We start from the raw sequence: 22,648 nt of genomic DNA, 5'->3' as shown, positions 1-22,648 counted from the left end.
AATGTTTTTTATATTCTTGTAGATGGTAAAATCTGTAGATCCCTAAATTTCTTGCAACATCCCTGACATGCCACCCCTGCTGGGTCCTTGAACAAGGCCCTTAACCTCCTTGATTTCAGGGTTGCTGTACAATGGCTGACCCTAATCCAAGCTCCCAAACAAGCTGTGTACTTTCATTGTGCTGTACAAGTGCATATAAAGGCATTCTGTTCTAAAATACCATATTGAATTCAAGATTCTCTTGTTTTTATTTAAGTCTCTTGCTTGAGAGGCTCTGGTTTACATACCAGACCTCCTTTGCCTTTATTCTCCACCAAGAGCCCTAAGATCTTCTAATCAATAGCTGATCAAAACCTGACCCTCTTTAGTGGATCAAATCTCTCTGTAGTTGGGCAGCACCCAAGTTGAAACCGCTTACCTACTTCACTTAGGTTGTCATACACAACTGACACCTTTAAATCTACAACCCCAAATCAGAAAAAGTTGGGACAGTACTGAAAATGCAAATAAAATAAAAAATGCAGTGTTCCTTACATTTATGTTGACTTTTATCTGATTGACAATTTGAACCTGAGATATTTTATGTTTTGTTTGCTCAACTTCATTTCTTTTGTTATTATACCGCCATTCCTGCATTTCAGACCTGCACGAATTCCAAAAAAAGTTGGGACAGGGGCAATTTCGGACTAGTAATGAGGTGAAAAACTAAATAATGATGTGATTCCAAACAGGTGATGTCAACGGGTGATTGTAATCATGGGTTGGTACAAAAGCAGCATCCAGATAAGGCTGAGTCTCCAAAAGAGGATCTCCAGTTTGTCAACAAATGTGTGAGAATATTATTGAAATGTTTAAAAACAATGTACCTCAAAGAAAGATGGGAAGGGATTTGCATATTCCTCCCTCTACAGTGCATAATATCATTAAAAGGTTCAAAGACTCGCTTGGTATCCTCGGTGCCTAAATGTCTTTTAAGTGTGGTGAAAAGGAATGGTAACATTACAAAGTGGTAAATGCTTTACTGTCCAAACTTTTTTTTGGAATGGGTTGCAGGCCTGAAATGCAGGAATGAATGTTTATTAACAAATAAAGTTGAACAAACAAAACATGAAATATCTTGGGTTCAAAATGCAATGAAATCTAAGTCAAAGTAAATGTAAGAAATGGGTTGGGCAAGCCATAGCCTAGTGGTTAAGGTACTGGACTAGTAATCAGAAAATCGCTGGTTCAAGCCCTACCACTGCCAGGTTGCTGTTGTTGGGCTCTTGAGCAAGGCCCTTAAGCCTCAATTGCTCAGACTGTATACTGTAACTGTAATGTAAGTCGCTTTGGATAAAGGCGTCTGCTAAATGCAGAAAAAGTAAAGTAAACACCGTTCTTGTTGAATTTGTGTTATTTCATTTTTTTAATTTTATTGTATATTTAATATGAGATTGCTTGTTATTTATTTTATTTATTTATTTTGCTTGTTTATTATGGACCTAATAAATCAACCAGTTAACCAAATTTACCCAATACAATGGCAATGTAAAGCAGGCTAAAAGGTCTCAAAAAGCAGCACATGATGCACGTTCTAAAGAGATTCAAATACAGAACTGAAACAAAGTCATTGTAATCTACTAGTCTATAAAGGATCACAAAGCCATTGCTAAGGCTCAGGGACTCCAGCAAACCACAGTGAGAACAATATCCACAAATGGAGAAAACCTGGAACAGTATATCCAGATTTCACCAAGAATGCACTGATGACTTATTCAGGAGGTCACAGAAAAACCCAGAGAAATATCTAAAGAACTGCAGGCATTATTTGCCATCAGATCAACATGATTCCACAGTAAGAAAGACATTGGGCAAAAACCACTACTGGCTTGCCTTGGTCAAAAGCATCAAGATAACCCAGAAAATATAGGATGGGTAAAAAGGGTTATAAAACCCTTTCAAATTCATTTGGTGAATTAGCTTAATATCACACTGAAAAAAAGTGAGAAAAATAATCTATCATCAAGGAATAGTTATTTTTAACAAAACCATATGCACCACAATTATTGAAAATCCCAGAAAAGCATTTTATATATATATATATATATATATATATATATATATATATATATATATATATATATATATATATATATACAGTATATGTGTGTGTGTGTGTGTGTGTGTTTTAAGTTTATCAGTTTATCAGAGCATCTAGGAACTTTCAAGCAGTAATCTTCCTCCAGTTATCCTCCTGAACTTTCTGTTTCACTGGGGATGTCAACTTACTCTTCCCCTTATTTTAATTGTGTTCTTATGTCTTTTCCATTGCCCTCTTGCACAAAGCAGAGAATGGTAAGATAGGCAAAAATCACAAAGTAACACTATTGTCAAAGTATAGAAAAAGTTACAGGTGTCACAAAGTCTCTTAGACTACCATCACCACCACCTCAATGCCAGGGGCGTAACTACCATGGGGGCAGGTGGGGCAGGTGCACTGGGTCCCATGGCTGAGGGGGGCCCTCCACACTGACCCAAACTCAAAGTCGTTATTATTATATTACAATATTGTAGCGGCGATATGTGAGTGACATTTAGCTCAGCCAATCAGAATGCGGAATGCAGCACCCGGTTTATACATGTGCGTTCGGACGTTCTGCAGTTAGTTAGTTTTGCATATGAGATCGCCGTATGGCCTGCTGAAGCTAGGCAGTCTAAAGTGTTGTAACGCTTATTGAAGTCCTGACTAAACAGTTAAAGTGAACTCTACCTCATTATGTGCCTTTATTCCCACAACTCCACAACCGCACGCAGCAAAAGACCCATAGCATCCCCACCGGACGAGCAGAACTCGCAGCGGATATGTGAGCCGACCCTCTACAGTAGCAAGTGGCTAATGCTAGCGGTAAAGTGAGGCGATAACGAAAGTAAAACCACGACAATATTTTCGTTAAGTAAAATATTAAAATAACTAAAAGACAATGAAATATCAGAATACATGTAATCAAAATATACAGGGAGTGCACAGCAAGGGATTTTGGGAATCTGTGTACCCTGCTTAACGTTACTAGACCAATATATATATATCTGAAATTTGTTGGGGGGGACCCATGCACTTTCTTTGCACTGGGGCCCATGAGATCCTAGTTACGCCACTGCTCAATGCCAAGATTATTCTGAAAAAGCCTCAACGGTCACAAATGTAAGCACTTGGAATTTGCTAAATTCTACTGGTACTTTGACTGAAACCATGTTTTATGGTCAGATAAAACAAAAATTAAGCTTTTTGGCAACAAACATTCATTATGTATTTTCCATAAAAAGAAGGATGATTACTAGCATTTGATGTGTTAAAAAAAAAACCAGTACTGACTAGCTTAAACATGTGATAAATAGGCCGCTCAGGTGGCGCAGCGGTAAAAAGACACGCTGCAAACCAGAGCTGGATTCTGAGTACGTAGTATCAAATCCAGCTCTGCTTCACCGGTTCGAAGCTGAGTGGCTGTATGGGCAACGATTGGCCGGTTGCTCAGTTGGGGGTGGGACAAAGAACCGGATGTGGGTCTCTCTCTGTCAGAATGCGATTACGACCTCTGCCGGCTGATTGGAGGCGCCTGCACAAGAGATAAGGAAGAGTGCCCTTAGGGTGTGTCTCTCCGCATGCAACGCTAGGTGGCGCCAAACTCATCAATGTGTGGGTGGCAGAAATGCATCCGGCTGCTGCTAATGTTTCGGAGGGGATATGGGTTAGCTTCGATCTCCTCTGTCAGGACAGGGTTCGGCATAGACAGAGAGGAAGCACGATGCAAATTGAACAATTGGATGCGCTAAAGGGGGAGAAAAAGGGGAAAAATAATAATAAATAATTAATTAAAAATAATAAATAATAAATAATTAAAAAAAACATGTGATAAATTAGTATTTGGAAGCAGGAACGAGCTTAGGACAGAAACCAAATAATACTTGGATTTAAGTTGTGTTTCAGCAGGGCCATTTGTTGTCAGTGTGTGTTTTTTTTCCTTTCAGAAGTAAATCACCGGAAAGAATCTTGGGAGAGTGAAGTCTGAAGTATATATTATTTCTTTAATCTAGGAATTAATGCTTTACAGTGAACTATTTCCATTACTTCAGTCTGGAATGACTCTGCAAATGACTGCTCTCCCACTTCTAACTCTTTATCTGTCTACCACGTTAGCTTTTCTGCAACGAAGGTTTATGAAGATTAATTTCAGGAAGAGCAACAATGCCCTCTGCTGTGAAAATTCTGCCAACTACACTGTCTGTGAATTATTAGTATTATTTATTAGGATTTTACACACTTCGGTTACATTCATGACAGGACAGGTAATTACTGGCTACACAAGATTCATCATTTCAAGTTTTTTAATGTCAAACACAGCCATGGACAATTTTGTGTCAGTTTACCTCACTTGATTGTCTTTTGACTGAGAGAAGAAACCAGAGCTCCCGGAGGAAACCCGCACGCAGACATGTGAAGAACATGCACTCCACAATTGAACCCAGTACCTTCTTGTTGTGAGGCGACCGCAGTCCGAGAAATCCCACTCAGAGAATGTCAGGTTTTAATTGTTAGTGACTCTGAACTATTTTTTTTTTTTTTAAGATAAATATCAGTCATAGTCAAGTTGTATCCACCACTACTGTTGTATCAGCTAGAATAATAGAATAATAATATTTATAAATGTATTCTGATAAACATGAAACCTGGCAGCCATAAAGGCAATCAGTCAACATGTCAGCTTTCCAAGAACTGTTTCGATGATTATCATTAAAATTGGGGGAGGAGTGTTACGTCTATATAGTACTCTAGTATTAGTAGCTTTTGGTAGGTCAACGGTTTAGGCCATCTACTGCAGAGATGTTCACAAGTCACAAAATACGAGTCTGAATCGAGTCACGAATCATTAGGCTAGAGTCTGAGTCAAGTCACGAGTCTTTAGGCTAGAGTCAGAGTCAAGTCACGAGTCAATATAATTTACACAAAACATATATTGGAAATGTAGCATAGAAATAAACAAATAGTATGTAAGTTCAGATAAAAAAACAGCAAAAGATTAGCAACTGTATTCTGCCATTTTACTTCGTGCCTTTACTTTCCTAGGTACAAGTTAAAAGCTTAACACTGACGTTTTGTTTTCATTGCAAATTACGGCACAGTGGCCAAAATCCAAACCCTACCTTAGCTTATGTTGTTTCAGATGCTATTAAATTTATAACCGTGTGTCCCATTAGGAATATAATCCGTTATTTTGTAAATGTGCTTATAATTAAAAACCTCCAAACTTTTCCTGGTTGTGAAGTAAAACACGAACTCGTTAGAAAGCCAATCAAGCGTTTCATTGACAATCATCTGTGTGACGCTGCAAACTAAATACATGCAAATTACAGCATTTCTTACTAAAAACTGTTTCAGAAAGCGTTTTTTTCAATCATCAGCGGCAATTCTGTAGGAGCATTACATTCACATTATCTGTTACTGTGAAGTGCACTACGTAGAGTATTTCACCATTTTAAGTAAGATTTATATTCAAAGGAGGTAGTAGGGAGCGACGGAGCGTTATTAGAGAGCAGAAAATGTCACAATATACTGTATATAAACGTGGTTGCCATCCACGACATGAACTCAACCACCCACCTCATTTGCATTCACAGGTTAAAATAATACTTTTTATAACTACAGATAATTGCATTTGTGTTTCCAAGAAACAAACAAAGTAGCAGTGAGGGAGAGTTATATTATGCAGTAACAGCTTAATACCCTTAATCTTGATATCATACATCACTGATTTTGTACAATATTAAAGATGTTCTTTAAAGCTGAGTGTAACAAAGGCTTTTGATCATTTTGAATATCCATCAGTATCTCTGATGTACTGTGTGCAGCATGTGGTTTTGCATAATCTTTTGTTGAAAAATGCATAGACATCCTTGGAAAAGAAGTCCTCTTGAAGGCAGCAAATCTCAATGTACTCAATGTTTTTTTTTTTTTTTTTTTTGCATTAATGCTGCCATCACAGAAGTGTAAATTACCTTTGCCAGGGGCACTGACACAACCCCATACCATGACAGACCCTGGCTTTTATACCTGTTGCTGATAATAGTTGGGACGGTGCTTTTTATCTTTGGTTATTTCTTTCAAAAACAATATGTGTTGAATGAAATACTAATTAATCTAACCATTACGTGGTCCATCCCAGATGCCAATGAACCCTTAGAATTCAATGCCAGTTCTGGACATGGTAAACAGTAAAGTTTTAAGTGTCATTTTTATAGGTCCTGCTGTTTCATAAGATCATTTAAAAATATGTTACCTATAAGGCCCTACCTAATTCATGGCTGTAAAAAATGCTTCACTGACCATGAAATGACCATTTCCCATGTAATATGCAATTTGGTGTGAAATTCAAACAGTAAGGTTTGTGTTTAGCGTTTTAACGTTTTTCATTCACGTGTCTCACGTTTACCGGTTAGTCAAAATGTCGAAGTGTAAAGCAGCTAAAACACGACTCAGGTAAGTTTGGAAAAACCCCAAACAATTCTGTGGACGCAAAGGGTGTGTGTTAAAACACGGAAACAGTCGCTGGATGTTTACATTTAACTGTTAAGGTAGGCCATGCTGTGTATTGTAGCTTTAATTTATTTTATTATTCAATTTATGAGTGTTATTTAATGACTGCCGTGAAATGTTTTCTGTAAAAATCTGTGAAATCTGTGATTTTTGAAAAACAAGATCTGTAAAATTTTCCTGTGAATTTAGTAGGGCCCTAGTTATACACCGATCAGCCATAACATTAAAACCACCCCTTTTTTTCTACACACATTGTCCATTTTATCAGCTCCACTTACCATATAGGAGCACTTTATAGTTCTACAATTACTAATTGTAGTCCATCTGTTTCTCTGCATACTCTGTTAGCCCCCTTTCATGCTGTTCTTCAATGGCCAGGACCCCCACAGGACCACTACAGAGCAGGTATTATTTGGGTGGTGGATCATTCTCAGCACTGCAGTGACACTGACATGGTGGTGGTGTGTTAGTGTGTGTTGTGCTGGTATGAGTGGATAAGACACAACAATGCTGGTGGAGTTTTTAAACACCTCACTGTCACTGCTGGACTGAGAGTAGTCCACCAACCAAAAATATCCAGCCAAGTGCTTCCCATGGGCAGCATCCTGTGACCACTGATGAAGGTCTAGAAGATGACCAACTTAAACAGCAGCAATAGATGAGCGATCGTCTCTGACTTTACATCTACAAGGTGGACCAACTAGGTAGGAGTGTCTAATAGAGTGGACAGTGAGTGGACACTCACTCCAGCAGTGCTGCTGTGTCTGATCCACTCATACCAGCACAACACACACTAACACACCACCACCATGTCAGTGTCACTGCAGTGCTGAGAATCATCCACCACCCAAATAATACCTACTCTGTGGGGGTCCTGACCATTGAAGAACAGGGTGAAAGCAGGCTAAAAAGGGTATGTAGAGAAACAGATGGACTACAGTCAGTAATTGTAGAACTACAAAGTGCTCCTATATAATAAGTGGAGCTGATAAAATGGACAGTGAGTGTAGAAACAAGGAGGTGGTTTTAATGTTATGGCTGATCGGTGTATATCATGTACAAAAAGTGTTTATTTCAAAACCGCGCCTTCATCATAGTGAATATATGATGGCAAGATCTACATTTTCTATACAGCCCTGACCCCACAAATTCTGTCCACATACCATCTGTGTAAAGATATAATGCTGAAAACTGATTTTGCACCCTCGGTTCAGTCTGTGGTGCGAAGGTTAAAGAAGATGGTACTATTGTGTGAATTTTTTAATGCATTGCTTTTATTGAGGATTATCAGTGCATGTAGTGCATGTCTGTCTGGCTGAATGTATGCCGATCGATCTTCAAGGCGTTTCCTATGAAAACACAAACAATAACTATTAGTGAAAGGTTAAGCAGGTGTCAGTAAATGTTGCATTAGATCTCACCTCAGTCAGAAAACCTGACCATACCTACCAGCTCATTTGTGTTGCGTTTGTATGTGGTAAACTTACGTTACACTGCCTTACAACTCCTAAATCTAAGATTTTGAAATATTTTTAAGACATTTTTGTTTTGCACTTCATCCACTTTCTCGTCATCCTTCCTGTGCTCTTCCATCTTTTCCTCATCACACTCCTCCTTGCTCTCCATCTTCACTTTCTTTTTCAGCTCTTTCTGCCTAAGGAGAAGCATTGCTTTCTCATTCTTTATTTCCTTTTCCAGATCCTTTAGCTTCTTTATTCTCTCCTGCATTTCACGTTTGGCCTTCTTTTCCAGAAATTTTATTTTCAATTTTAGCTCTTTAGTTTCCGTCTGTCTTCTCTGCTTCGCCTCAGACGTCTCAAGTTTGAGTTTCAGCTTCTCCTCCTTTTCAAACTTGGACCATTTATCTTTCTTGGCATGAAACTCCATCTCCAAACAGCGTATTTTCACATCAGGTGGCTCGTTTTGAACGCTCTCGTTTGTTTCTTCGACAGTTTGCAGCTCCATTTCATTTATCTCAGTGCCAGTCAGAAAAATCTCTTCTGTGTTGTTGCTGATGCTTTCATTTGCATCCCATGCTAACTTGGGGAATTGGGATGGCTTTGCTTCATCAGTGTGCAAACTGGAGTCCACAGAGGAATGCTGGAGCTCTTTTATAGGTGGAAGCCGTATCCCGGCAGAGCTAAAAGAAGAGGATGATGGAGAAAAAGATCCTGGAACTGGTGTGAAGGCCTGGCTGACTTCCATCTTAGGCATTTTTGTTTTCTGTATGTTTTAAGGCAAAGATGAAATATAGAATTAGAATTAGGAAATGTTTATATACAGTGTATGAGTTGAAGTCACATTAGATCACTGTATGCTGTTTTATATATGAGTGTTTACAAACCTCAATAACATCACTCAATTTCTCGATCTCCCTCAAAAGATTCTCAGAGCACTCGGCATGCTTTTTGAAAATCACGTGAAGTGACAGCAGGATTTCGTGGCTGTCCTCCAATCTCTTATAAGAGGTCTTCATTTCTTCCTGCAGGTGCTCCTGTTCCTTATCTGCAAATTCCCCCAACTTTTCATTTCTTCCATTCTCTTTCACCTTCTCCTTCTTTACAGTATAAGAAACACAATTAGCATTATAATTAAAGTAAATGTAGTGGGTAGTTTTAAATGGTAGGTCAAATATGAACAAGAAAAAAACATTTTACTCACAGGAAGATGATGGATTTTGGTGCGCTTACCAAACAGTCTCCGGAACATTTGTATCCACATACTTACCCACTTTCATACTGTACATGCAAAAAGGAACAAGAAAATATATCAGAAACAATACTGTGTGTATGTAACCCAGGATTTTTCTTTTGTAAAATGTAACCGATTAAGAGAAATATTTTTGCCATTTTTATTTATGCATTTTCTCCCAATATAGCATAGTCAATTTGTCTTCCGCTGCTGGGGGATTCCTGACTGCAGTCGAGGCGGATATATTGCAGCTCACGCCTCGTCCGACCCCTGCACAGCCCTTATGCCTAGTTCACACTACACGATTTTTGCCCTAATTTTCGCTCACTGACTGGTCGGTGCTAGATTTGCCGGCTCGTGAGCAACTCTGCGTTCGCTCTGCGATCAAAACTCGGCTCTCAATCGCTATGTGTAAACTACCCAGCAACTCCATCCGAGCCGCTCGCCAAGTGAGTGAAGAAATATATCTAGCATGTCGAATATCTGGATATGAGTCGCCCAACTGGCAATGAGTGCTATGTCAAACAGCCAATGATAATGCAAGGAGAAACGCAGGAGAGGAGTTGTAAAAAGGTGGGACGGGCATAATATAGTTTATATCAGAATACATCGGCACACACACAAGTTTTGCAGTATTTCTGACCTGATCGTTTTCTACAAAACACCAATGTTGCATTGCAGAAAATATTTATTAACCTCCAACTCACTATAGAACAATCCATGCTGTTCGCGTAGCCAAATCCACTCAGATTCATTTATTTTTCTACTTGATTTTACCCTGCACATCAGCGCACAAACTCTGATCGCTCGCTACTTGTTGACGTGCATTTTTGGACGTGGTATCATTAAACCTTTTGTCACTTTTCGTGACAAAACGTAGTTTGGGAGACCAGAGAAGCTCACCTGCGATTCCAGTTGGTGATAGATGGTGTAGTGTGAATACCCCTATTGCCAATCAGTCATGTAGTGTGAAATACACACCGACTTGAAAGACTCCCGATTACAAGAGATCCAGTTGTGTAGTGTGAACAGTACAGCGACCTGACGACCTGGAAAGTCGTGTAGGGTGAACTTGAAGTCCTTACACAGTGTTTGAAGACCCCACCCACATAGACCGGGCATCCCCGTCTGCCAATTATGCCCGCTAGATGGCGCCCAGCCGACCGGTGGCAACGCCGTGTTTCCAACCGAAAAGTTCAGCGTCTCTGCGCTGGTGAACTAGCGGAATATCCCGGTGCGCCACACCATTTTAAAATTTGGTTTAACTATCTACTACCTTACAGAAGGAACTTACCACAATATGTGAAGAGAAAATCCACAGACTGATCCAGTATTTTCACCGGTTAACACGCGTTAGCTGCTCTCTCTGACCAGACGTAACGTGAAGTGAGGACTCCAGCACGCGCGCGCTGCTTTTATACAGGCGGTTTCATTATGACGTACACAGTGTTCTGTTCACCACCGCTTTTACCTGCTGCACTATGTATTTACACACAGCACTACATTTACTCTTACTTCATATTACTTTAAATATTATGGTACTATAAATCCCACTTCCAAAAAAAGTTGGGACATTTTGTAACACGCAGTAAACTGAAAAATCTGTTATTTGTTTTCTTTTTTTATGTAAAGAAACAGTATAGAGTAAACACAACAGTACACTATAATATATATGAACATATTACCAAAAATACGCTTTAACATTAATTCAACAATAACCAGTATATGTTCAACAACAATAACAAATATCAAAGAAGACAGTTAATAATCTACATAATACTTGTTCAAAAAGGGGCTCAAGGAAAATACTGTTTGCCAATATGTATTCAAATCTGAATTCATAAAAGTAATAAAAGATGGCAATTTTCAGCATTTTTGGTTTTAGCTAGTAATATAATTAGGTTAATTATATAAAATTCAACTGGCTCAAAGAAAGGGTTATCAAATATATACAAAACATATTGGCTTTTTATTGGAATTTACCATTTTAATCCCAAATCCCAGAACACATTCACCCAAAAGGAAAAGGTATAGACACAATCAAAGAATAAATGATCAATCAACTCACTAAAGCTTTTACACACCTATTACATATGGTAATAAATCGACCTAATCTAGCATTAACTGGGTAACATATGTGAAGTATTTTAAAAACGACATCAGATTTTATTTTATTTTATTATTAATGAAGAATTTTCGAGATTAGTCCAAATTAAATGCCATCTTTATTATTTCTAGGTATATGAGAAATAGTCCTCAAACGGATTTTTTGGACAAGAAGGTTCCTAATGTATTGGTTGTAAATTTTTTTATTCATTATATGGTCTTATATACCTTCAATATAAATATTAAGATCTAAGGACAACATAATATTGGGATAATGATAATTACCTTTAAGCAGGGAAAAACCCATTTGTTATAGCATTACAGATGTTCTTATACTGTATTTTTGAACAAATTTTCCTTTTCTTATCACAGAAATCAGAAACAGAAATGAGCAATTTTATCAAGTATATGGTGAATAAAAAAGTAGGGTTTTTTTTTCAAATAAAGATTAAACAAAAATAGTTTTTTATTTTGTTTTCGTTTTTTGAACCTTTATTTAAAGAAAATATTTCCAGTGTTTTTACTGATTATCTTCGTTGTATTTTGTGAACATACTTATTAATTTGACCCCTGCAACACACTCCTAAAAAGTTGGGACAGAGGCAAAATAAGTGTGAAAAGTTAAAAGAATATTGAAGGTACAGTGTTGTAAAACGTTACACAATAAGCAGATGAATTACAGGTGAGGGAATTATGATCGGGTATAAAAGGAACGTCCACCAAAGGCTCAGTTTAAAAACAATGGGACGTGACTGACCACTGTGTTCCAAACTTTCTTTAGATCTTTTACCTTCTGGAGAAATATCAGTCCATGTAGGACAAGAACAGAAAACACTTGAATCATACAAGACTGTCACTGAAAGCTGAAAAACCAATAACCATGATGGTATGGGGGAGCATCAGTGCCCACAACATGGGTTACTAGAATAAGTGTGGTACAATTTGCATCAAGGTATAATTGATGCAAAGGTTTATAGTTCGATATTAGACAGACATACTGCTATGAGTGCAACATCTTTTCTGTGGAAGTCCATGATTATTTCTACAAGACAATACCAGGCCTCATTTTGTATAATTCATACACACAGAGTGCATATGCTTGACTGGCCTGACTGCAGTCCAGATCTGTCTCTAATTGAAAATGTATAATGAATAATGAAGTCACGAATCAGACAATGTCAACCACGGACTGTTAAGCAGCTGAGGACTCATATCAAGCAACAATTAAGAAAAATGTGAAAAAGGTTCAAAATTAACATGTCACATATTACAATTTTAAGTACAAACATAAAACGTTACATTACAGAAAATAGTCATTCAAAGTAATAAAAAAAAAAGAAAAAAGAAAAGCCTAATAATAATAAAGGCAGGAAACACCCTTCAGGGCACACGGCATAATATTTAAGTTATAGATTTTGATTAATAAGTACAGTACATGTGTCATTTAACATGTGGGATATCCAGATTCCAGTAGATGGCAGCAGATTTATGTTTTTTAGTGTCCAAAAACTGGAAGATGGACAGGATGGATTTAGATAAAATGAAACCCTTAAAAATAACATGTTCTAAACCCCAACAATATATCAGAAATAAAGACAGTGGTTTAGTTTTAATGGCCAACAGAGAGGCGGAACAGCAAATCTATTATTAATGTTACACATTAATTATTTAAAAATCTACAGAAGCTATTAAAGACGCCCAAATTGCCCCCTGTTGTCTGGGGGCGGGGCCACACCAAGCCCATCCCAGTAACAGCCCTAAAACAAAGCAGAGGTGTAAATCAGTAACTAGATTCTCTGTTAAATATAATCCATTAGTTAAAAGTGATCATTATATATATAATATATAATATAATATAATATAATATATATATATATATATATATATATATATATATATATATATATATATATATATATACAGTGTATCACAAAAGTGAGTACACCCCTCACATTTCTGCAAATATTTCATTATATCTTTTCATGGGACAACACTATAGACATGAAACTTGGATATAACTTAGAGTAGTCAGTGTACAGCTTGTATAGCAGTGTAGATTTACTGTCTTCTGAAAATAACTCAACACACAGCCATTAATGTCTAAATGGCTGGCAACATAAGTGAGTACACCCCACAGTGAACATGTCCAAATTTTGCCCAAAGTGTCAATATTTTGTGTGACCACCATTATTATCCAGCACTGCCTTAACCCTCCTGGGCATGGAATTCACCAGAGCTGCACAGGTTGCTACTGGAATCCTCTTCCACTCCTCCATGATGACATCACGGAGCTGGTGGATGTTAGACACCTTGAACTCCTCCACCTTCCACTTGAGGATGCGCCACAGATGCTCACTTGGGTTTAGTCCATCACCTTTACCTTCAGCTTCCTCAGCAAGGCAGTTGTCATCTTGGAGGTTGTGTTTGGGGTCGTTATCCTGTTGGAAAACTGCCATGAGGCCCAGTTTTCGAAGGGAGGGGATCATGCTCTGTTTCAGAATGTCACAGTACATGTTGGAATTCATGTTTCCCTCAATGAACTGCAGCTCCCCAGTGCCAGCAACACTTATGCAGCCCAAGACCATGATGCTACCACCACCATGCTTGACTGTAGGCAAGATACAGTTGTCTTGGTACTTCTCACCAGGGTGCCGCCACACATGCTGGACACCATCTGAGCCAAACAAGTTTATCTTGGTCTCGTCAGACCACAGGGCATTCCAGTAATCCATGTTCTTGGACTGCTTGTCTTCAGCAAACTGTTTGCGGGCTTTCTTGTGCGTCAGCTTCCTTCTGGGATGACGACCATGCAGACCGAGTTGATGCAGTGTGCGGCGTATGGTCTGAGCACTGACAGGCTGACCTCCCACGTCTTCAACCTCTGCAGCAATGCTGGCAGCACTCATGTGTCTATTTTTTAAAGCCAACCTCTGGATATGACGCCGAACACGTGGACTCAACTTCTTCGGTCGACCCTGGCGAAGCCTGTTCCGAGTGGAACCTGTCCTGGAAAACCGCTGTATGACCTTGGCCACCATGCTGTAGCTCAGTTTCAGGGTGTTAGCGATCTTCTTATAGCCCAGGCCATCTTTGTGGAGAGCAACAATTCTATTTCTCACATCCTCAGAGAGTTCTTTGCCATGAGGTGCCATGTTGAATATCCAGTGGCCAGTATGAGAGAATTGTACCCAAAACACCAAATTTAACAGCCCTGCTCCCCATTTACACCTGGGACCTTGACCCATGACACCAGGGAGGGACAACGACACATTTGGGCACAATTTGGACATGTTCACTGTGGGGTGTACTCACTTATGTTGCCAGCTATTTAGACATTAATGGCTGTGTGTTGAGTTATTTTCAGAAGACAGTAAATCTACACTGCTATACAAGCTGTACACTGACTACTCTAAGTTATATCCAAGTTTCATGTCTATAGTGTTGTCCCATGAAAAGATATAATGAAATATTTGCCGAAATGTGAGGGGTGTACTCACTTTTGTGATACACTGTATATATACTGTATATATATATATATATATATATATATATATATATATATATATATATACTGGTGCTGGTCATAAAATTAGAATATCATGAAAAAGTTGATTTATTTCAGTAATTCCATTCAAAAAGTGAAACTTGTATATTATATTCATTCATTACACACAGACTGATATATTTCAAATGTTTATTTATTTTAATGTTGATGATTATAACTGACAACTAATGAAAACCCCAAATTCAGTATCTCAGAAAATTAGAATATTACTTAAGACCAATACAAAAAAAGGATTTTTAGAAATGTTGGCCAACTGAAAAGTATGAACATGAAAAGTATGAGCATGTACAGCACTCAATACTTAGTTGGGGCTCCTTTTGCCTGGATTACTGCAGCAATGCGGTCCAGGTTGCTCTGACAGTGGCCTTCAGCTCTTCTGAATTGTTGGGTCTGGCGTATCGCATCTTCCTCTTCACAATACCCCATAGATTTTCTATAGGGTTAAAGTCAGGCGAGTTTGCTGGCCAATTAAGAACAGGGATACCATGGTCCTTAAACCAGGTACTGGTAGCTTTGGCACTGTGTGCAGGTGCCAAGTCCTGTTGGAAAATGAAATCTGCATTTCCATAAAGTTGGTCAGCAGCAGGAAGCATGAAGTGCTCTAAAACTTCCTGGTAGACGGCTGCGTTTACCTTGGACCTCAGAAAACACAGTGGACCAACACCAGCAGATGACATGGCACTCCAAACCATCACTGACTGTGGAAACTTTACTGTACACTGGACCTCAAGCAACGTGGATTCTGTGCGTCTCCTCTCTTCCTCCAGACTCTGGGACCTTGATTTCCAAAGGTAATGCAAAATTTACTTTCATCAGAGAACATAACTTTGGACCACTCAGCAGTCCTTTTTGTCTTTAGCCCAGGCGAGACGCTTCTGACGCTGTCTCTTGTTCAAGAGTGGCTTGACACAAGGAATGCGACAGCTGAAACCCATGTCTTGCATACGTCTGTGCGTGGTGGTTCTTGAAGCACTGACTCCAGCTGCAGTCCACTCTTTGTGAATCTCCCCCATATTTTTGAATATGTTTTGTTTCACAATCCTCTCCAGGGTGCAGTTATCCCTATTGCTTGTACACTTTTTTCTACCACATCTTTTCCTTCCCTTCGCCTCTCTATTAATGTGCTTGGACACAGAGCTCTGTGAACAGCCAGCCTCTTTAGCAATGACCTTTTGTGTCTTGCCCTCCTTGTGCAAGGTGTCAATGGTCGTCTTTTGGACAACTGTCAAGTCAGCAGTCTTCCCCATGATTGTGTAGCCTACAGAACTAGACTGAGAGACCATTTAAAGGCCTTTGCAGGTGTTTTGAGTTAATTAGCTGATTAGAGTGTGGCACAAGGTGTCTTCAATTTTGTACCTTGTCACAATATTCTAATTTTCTGAGATACTGAATTTGGGGTTTTCATTAGTTGTCAGTTGTAATCATCAACATAAAAGAAATAAACATTTGAAATATATCAGTCTGTGTGTAATGAATGAATATAATATACAAGTTTCCCTTTTTGAATGGAATTACTGAAATAAATCAACTTTTTCATGATATTCTAATTTTATGACCAGCACCAGTATATACTGTATATATATATATATATACTGTATATATATATATATATATACTCGTCAATACATCAGGCATAACATTTTGACCACCTTCCTAAGTAACTGGTGTACAGCTATGCAGCCCCATACACAACAAACTGCGGTGCACTGTGTATTCTGACACCTTTCTATCAGAACCAGCATTAATCTCTTCAGCAATTTGAGCTACAGTAGCTCATCTGTTGGATCGGACCACACGGGCCAGCCTTCGCTCCTCACGTGCATCAGTAAGTCTTGGTCGCCCATGACCCTGTCGCCGGTTTACCACTGTTCCTTCCTTGAACCACTTTTAATAGATACTGACCATTTTTCCTGCTTCTAACACATCAACTTTGAGGACAAAATGTTCACTTGCTGCCTAATATATCCCACCCACTAACAGGCGCCGAGATAATCAGTGTTATTCACTTCACCTGTCGGTCAATATTTTTGATAATTTAAACACACCCTTAACAAATTATTGACATTGTTAACTGTGACAATGTAAATTTTAATTTTAGATTATATTTCCATTCATTTTTATTTTGTGAAGTACTGATACTTACTGTATAACATGATTAGCTTTTTAATTATACGAATTAATATTCATTTATTTAACTTTAAATATGACTTTTTTTTATATAAAAAAGCATTTGTTATGTTAAGTTCTCTTATTTGTTCTCTTTTTTCCCCAAAGTGAAATACTGAAATACTGCCATACTTCTGTACCATAGCGATTCGGACCTTAATCAGAATCAATTCAACTGTTGGAGTCGACTCAGATTTTTGGGGTCGATTCTTATTTTCTACAGGTTCAAACTGTTTGAATCAACTCCTACCAAAACCGACTCCCAGCCGTGAGTAAAACGCACATGCGCTTTCACTGGTTTCAAACGCTCATCCATAATGGAAACAAACTTTCCGGCTGCTGGTTTTCATGCTCTAGTTTCCTCACAATTTTGTACCGCATATTTTGTGTAAACTTAATTTTTCAGCATTAAAATGGACATGTCTGCGCTGAACAGGACGGACAGTGGTTTGTCCCCTGCGAGCTCAACAGTTCCACACAGCTTCACAGTGAACATGGTGCCGATCGCCCTGATGTGTGTGCTCGGACTCACTGTGGTCTTCGGTATCTTCTTTCTGAGCTGCAACCTGCTCATCAAATCTGAGGGAATGATCAACTTCTTGGTGACGGAGAGAAGATCCTCCAAGGATGTAGAGACGGTTGTAGTGGGATCGTTTTAGTTTTCTATACGGATGTGGAAAGGAAAACCATGGATCTGCGCATCTGGATGCTGACTCCTCATTGGAAATAATGATCTCTGTCTTTCACAAAAAGAATAACATGTTTTGACTGGCTTACTATTGTCATCAAATGGTGAAGTAATCTGAATTAGGAGCACATCCTGGACCCTGGACACATTCACTCACATCTAGAAGGAATATAGTAGTCACTTAAGCTACAAACTGCATGTTTCTGGGAGTTGAGAGGGAGAAAAATGAATAAAAACGGGCAGACAATAAAAACTTACAGAAATGGACCAGAACCCTGGTCCCCAGGACACATGTTGCTGTGTGCCATCAACTTTACCAGCTGGAACAACGAGGTGCCCTCTTGTTAGACCAACATGTGATAAATGACAGCATTTTCTGTTAAAGGTGTACTTGTCAAGTGTCAATATTTAATTGTCTTACTACTGTAAATAAAGTGGAAATATCTTGACACCGATCAAAACAGGTGTATTATTAAAAAACATTTTATGATACTATATGTTAGAAAATCTGCTTCTGAAGTTTACCTGATAACTAACTACTAGAGCCATAAATTCTATCAAATGCACCTACAGATAAAAAGCAAAGTACTGAATGTTTGGATTTGATGCTTTGGATGTTATAATCAATCTGAATTAAGGCTTAATTAGTAAATAAGTTAAAATGACTGCTTATACATGCACACTGGTTTAACTCCCTGTGTCTACGTGGGTTTCTTTCGGGAGCTCCAGTTTCCTCCCACAGTCCAAAGATATGCAAGTGAGGTGAATTGGAGATACAAAATTGTCCATGACTGTGTTCGACATTAAACTTGTGAACTGATGAATCTTGTGTAATGAGTAACTACCGTGTCTGAATGTGTAAAAATGTGTAAAAATGAAAGTGTAAAACATGACATTAAAAAATCCTAATAAATAAATAAATAAACATTGGTTTGATTTTAGAACAATCAATAAATAACCTTTTTGATTATAGCCCAGAAAACAACAGCGGATAGTGAATAAGAAAGGACTAGGGACTAGATAAAAAAGAAAACTTTAGATACTAACTGCTATCCACTGTTCTACATTATGACTTAAAACTGTTTTTTTTTTTTTATTCATTACTTTTATTGTATTAACTTCTGTATAGTTTGTAAATGACTGCACAGAACACTAATACACTGTGGACCAGAATTTTTGAATAAATGCAATTATTAATCCTAATTTTTGTTATTTTTATTTTAAGAGTTTACTGGAAATTAAAAATGAAAAAACAATTGCAAGGTTTAAAGTGTGTGTGTGTGCGGTGGGAGGGGGGGCTTTTATTTTGCACAATTTTATTTTGTATAAAAGCAATTTATTTAAGATATAATCACAAAAATCACTTGCCTAGATCATGTCTGTTGCAGAATAACAGATAATACACCATCTCTTGAGTTTTACTGCTTAAATAACAATTCTATCTAAGAAATCATCCCTACATTTAAAAACATCAAAGATAAACACACACATAACCAATATAGATTGTAAATTAGATCACCAACTGACTTGTTTTTGTTAGGGACAGTGGTGACCTAGTGGCTAGAGCTTGGGATATCAATTAAAATGCTGTAGGTTCAAAAACTGGTTCTTAAAGCTGAGAAGGCACCAACGATAGTATGACACTCCACCCAATAATTAAGTTTTGGTGTTTTATCTGCACCATTGCTAACAAGTGTCCAACATAAGAGCTGCTTTTTTGACTGATTGGGCGCAATTCCCACAGACACACTTTCCAGTCCTGGTGGTTATAAGACCATGCAAAGCATCAATTAAATGACTGTTTATACCATTATAAATTCTCAACAACAGTAAACAGCTTGCAGCAGAGGATGAAAGTTCATCCAAACATTAAGCTGTTGGAAATGTAGGAAATGAGTCCAAAATGACTATATCAGATCATATTTCTAGCCCCTAACCCCCGCCCCCCCTTACACACACACACACACACACACACATTTCATAGGAGTCCAGCTTACTACATGTCTTTGTCTGCCCTGAATTAACACTACTGTTTTTTGAGAGGTGTGATAGAAGTGCTGCTTTAAATCCGTCTTTAGTTTTATGGCTGTACTTTTGGAGGATTCAGCAATAATACTGTAAAGTCTCCATCTATACCCATCAGTAAGCTTTAAATTCTGTTCCATTTTGCTTATATGGTATGTTTGCAAAAAAGGAATAAACGTAAGTATTTGTTACTGAACATGTGCCAAAAATCATAAACAATTTAGACATTTCAGTTTAGCTGCCTCAGAGTTCCAAATATTTGAGTCACTTTTGCATACTTTTAAAGCCAGTGGTGCAATCAAAAAGCCTAAACAGTACGTAGTAAAGAATGTACAAATGCATCAGCACACGATGTCATACACCACCTGCTGAAACTTCACTAATCTAAACAGACAGGGCAAAGTGATCTGTTTCAGGGTATTTACAGTATGAGTATTAGAATATGTATACAATTACTTTTCAAGTTGCTTAAAACTCAGAACTAGAGGTAGCATGATGTCACTCCAAGTATTATTTGTGCCACACAGCACCAGGGTCCTGGGGACCCCAGTTCAGTACTTAACTTTAGTTACTGGTATGCATGTTTTTTTGGTGTTTTTCACCTCTGTACAATATGCCAACAGGTGGATAAGTTAGCCATAACTGCTCCTAGGTATGTGAATGAAGTGAAGTAGTGTGCAATGGCTTGCACTGGATTGACAGTGTGTTTGGGGTATATTCCTGTTTTATGTCCATTGGATGCGATAAATGCTTTTAGCCCACTGTCACACTGATTAAGATATATAGGAAGCCTATAAGAGAACTAAGAAAAAGTACAAATTTTGAATTTGATGCCTGCACACACTCCAAAAAAGTTGGGCAGGGGCATTTTTAGTGCTGTGTTCCATTGTTTTTTCTATTAACGAGAGTTTCTCAAATGTTTCTTCATTCTTGCTTGATACGAGATATGAGACTTGTCCGACTCTCCTCTTGATGTAGCTTTGGAGGATTCAGCAATGATCCTGTAAAGCATCCATCTACACTCATACTCTGATGCACCCCCATACCATGAAAGATGTTGGCTTTTGCATCTTTCACTAATAACAGTCTGGATGGTCGTTTTCGTCTTTGGCATGGTTGCTGAAAACAAGCTAAAACGTGGACTCATCTGACCACAGCACATGTTTCCACTGTTTTTCAGTCCATCTGAGATGAGCCCTGGCCCAAATAATTCTTTATATCTGCCAATAACTAATGTATGCATTGATGTAACTTTGTGTAAAAAAGTTTTAGTTTGCATTTCTTGATACAGCAGTGGACTGTGTTAAGTAACAATGGTTTTTCGAAGTACTCCAAAATTTCAAGTGGCTGTATTTAGCACAGTAACATGATGGTTTCTTATGCAACGCTGTCTAAGGGTTTGAAGGTCACACACTTTCAAAGTATATAGGCTGTCTTTCATACCCAATCATGATTGCTTCACCTGTTACCAAATCACCTGCTTATTGTGTGTTTTCACTCGTCTTGCCTCTGTCTCATCATTTTGGGTGTGTTGCAGGCATCAAATTTTAAATGTGTTCATATTTGAAAAGTACAGTTGACACAATGAAATACAATGGAAATGGGGTTTGTGTGTTTATGTTTGGTCCTGGAACATATTTCAGGGCAGCTTTCAGTTACACAATGTTAGTACTGTGGACTACAAGTTTTGGTATCAGAAAAGAAGTGTATTTTCCCATTGGTCACTGCTCTGAGAGAGAAATGGCACTAGTTGGGGGTTAGCACCAATACTGAGTGAATGTACTCTGGAAAGGGAACTGTACTTTTTATGTAATGATAGTCTAACAGGGTTCTAAACAACATACTTAGTTGTGTACTAATTTGAATTACTTCTTAATATGGCAGTATATATTTCAGGACACAACACAGTGTTATGGTATGTCCAACAAGCTTAAGGTCAAATGTCCTCATACTTTCAGCCTCATATTGTACATATCTTTAAAAGTTTTAAATGCCAAATTTGTCATCTTTATGAGTGGAAAGTGTATTATTTTAAATAAATACATTATTAAGATTAATTAGTAGACCTTAAATTTCTGACAATGTGGTTTTCTTGTGCTTGTAATGTTATGCTAGAAAACATTTCTGCTGCAGAATCCCAGTTCACCACTTGCATTCTCACTTAGATTCTCGTCCATCACAGTGATTACACAACATGATTACACTGCTTTTCCAGGAACATGGACCTTGAGGGGACAAATAAAGTGGCATCAAACCAATTGCTTTCATATTGACTGTCTCTCTCAATAGTAACTAACTTTGCCTCAGGTTACAGTACAATGCCAATAATAACCAGTGAGCTTCTGAGTACAAAATAAATTTTATTATCAGATACATAGTTTTGTGGAATCAGACTGAATGTCCACCCGGAGCAGTACATATAACACAGTTGTACATTTGTACATTTATGGGGAAAGGAACATTTATTCTTTTTTTAATAAATGTTAGTAAATATTGTGTTTTTTGTAATTTGCTGGTTTAAAATATACATGCAGCGACTTAAATTATTTACTTGCTAGTAATGAAAATGTAATAATGCCATTTAATTTTATGACATGGTCTGCCAATTACAGTTGTGCACTTGTTTTTGACTACACTAACTTGCACTGAGCAAAAGGCATACTAGCACACTGAACAGTATGAAAAAGGAGCCATTGCTAGTGTTTTATTTATGCCACACTAATCACAAACCCCATCTTCAGAAAAGTTGGGACACTTTCTAAAAATGCAATAAATGCTGAAATCTTTAATTTGCTCATTCACTTGAACCTTTATGTAACACAAAAAAACTAATTTTTAG

General features: G+C 38.0%; 1 protein-coding gene across 3 annotated transcripts; it reads right to left on the bottom strand.

Moving 5' to 3' along the window:
* Positions 1-7,815: 7,815 nt before the first annotated feature.
* LOC134316468 (DNA ligase 1-like) lies at positions 7,816-10,634 on the bottom strand. 3 transcript variants are annotated; one of them, XM_062996837.1, is made up of 5 exons: positions 10,163-10,244; positions 9,230-9,306; positions 8,913-9,125; positions 8,018-8,791; positions 7,816-7,917 (listed from the first exon to the last, which is right to left on the bottom strand). In XM_062996837.1, the coding sequence occupies exons 2-4, from the start codon at positions 9,287-9,289 to the stop codon at positions 8,057-8,059; spliced, it is 1,008 nt and encodes a 335-aa protein (XP_062852907.1). In that variant the 5' UTR covers positions 9,290-9,306; positions 10,163-10,244; the 3' UTR covers positions 7,816-7,917; positions 8,018-8,056. The 3 variants fall into 3 exon arrangements, with proteins under 3 accessions (XP_062852907.1, XP_062852905.1, XP_062852906.1); XM_062996835.1 differs by having other exon boundaries at positions 8,056-8,791; positions 10,163-10,241; XM_062996836.1 differs by lacking the exon at positions 10,163-10,244 and adding an exon at positions 10,554-10,634 and having other exon boundaries at positions 7,816-8,791.
* Between the last annotated feature and the right edge of the window lie 12,014 nt (positions 10,635-22,648).

The sequence above is a fragment of the Trichomycterus rosablanca genome, chromosome 6 (assembly GCF_030014385.1).
Source record: "Trichomycterus rosablanca isolate fTriRos1 chromosome 6, fTriRos1.hap1, whole genome shotgun sequence".
NCBI classification, from domain to species: Eukaryota; Metazoa; Chordata; class Actinopteri; order Siluriformes; family Trichomycteridae; genus Trichomycterus; species Trichomycterus rosablanca.
The sequence above is the reverse complement of the archived record's forward strand: the minus strand, read 5'-3'. Positions and strand labels throughout refer to the sequence as shown.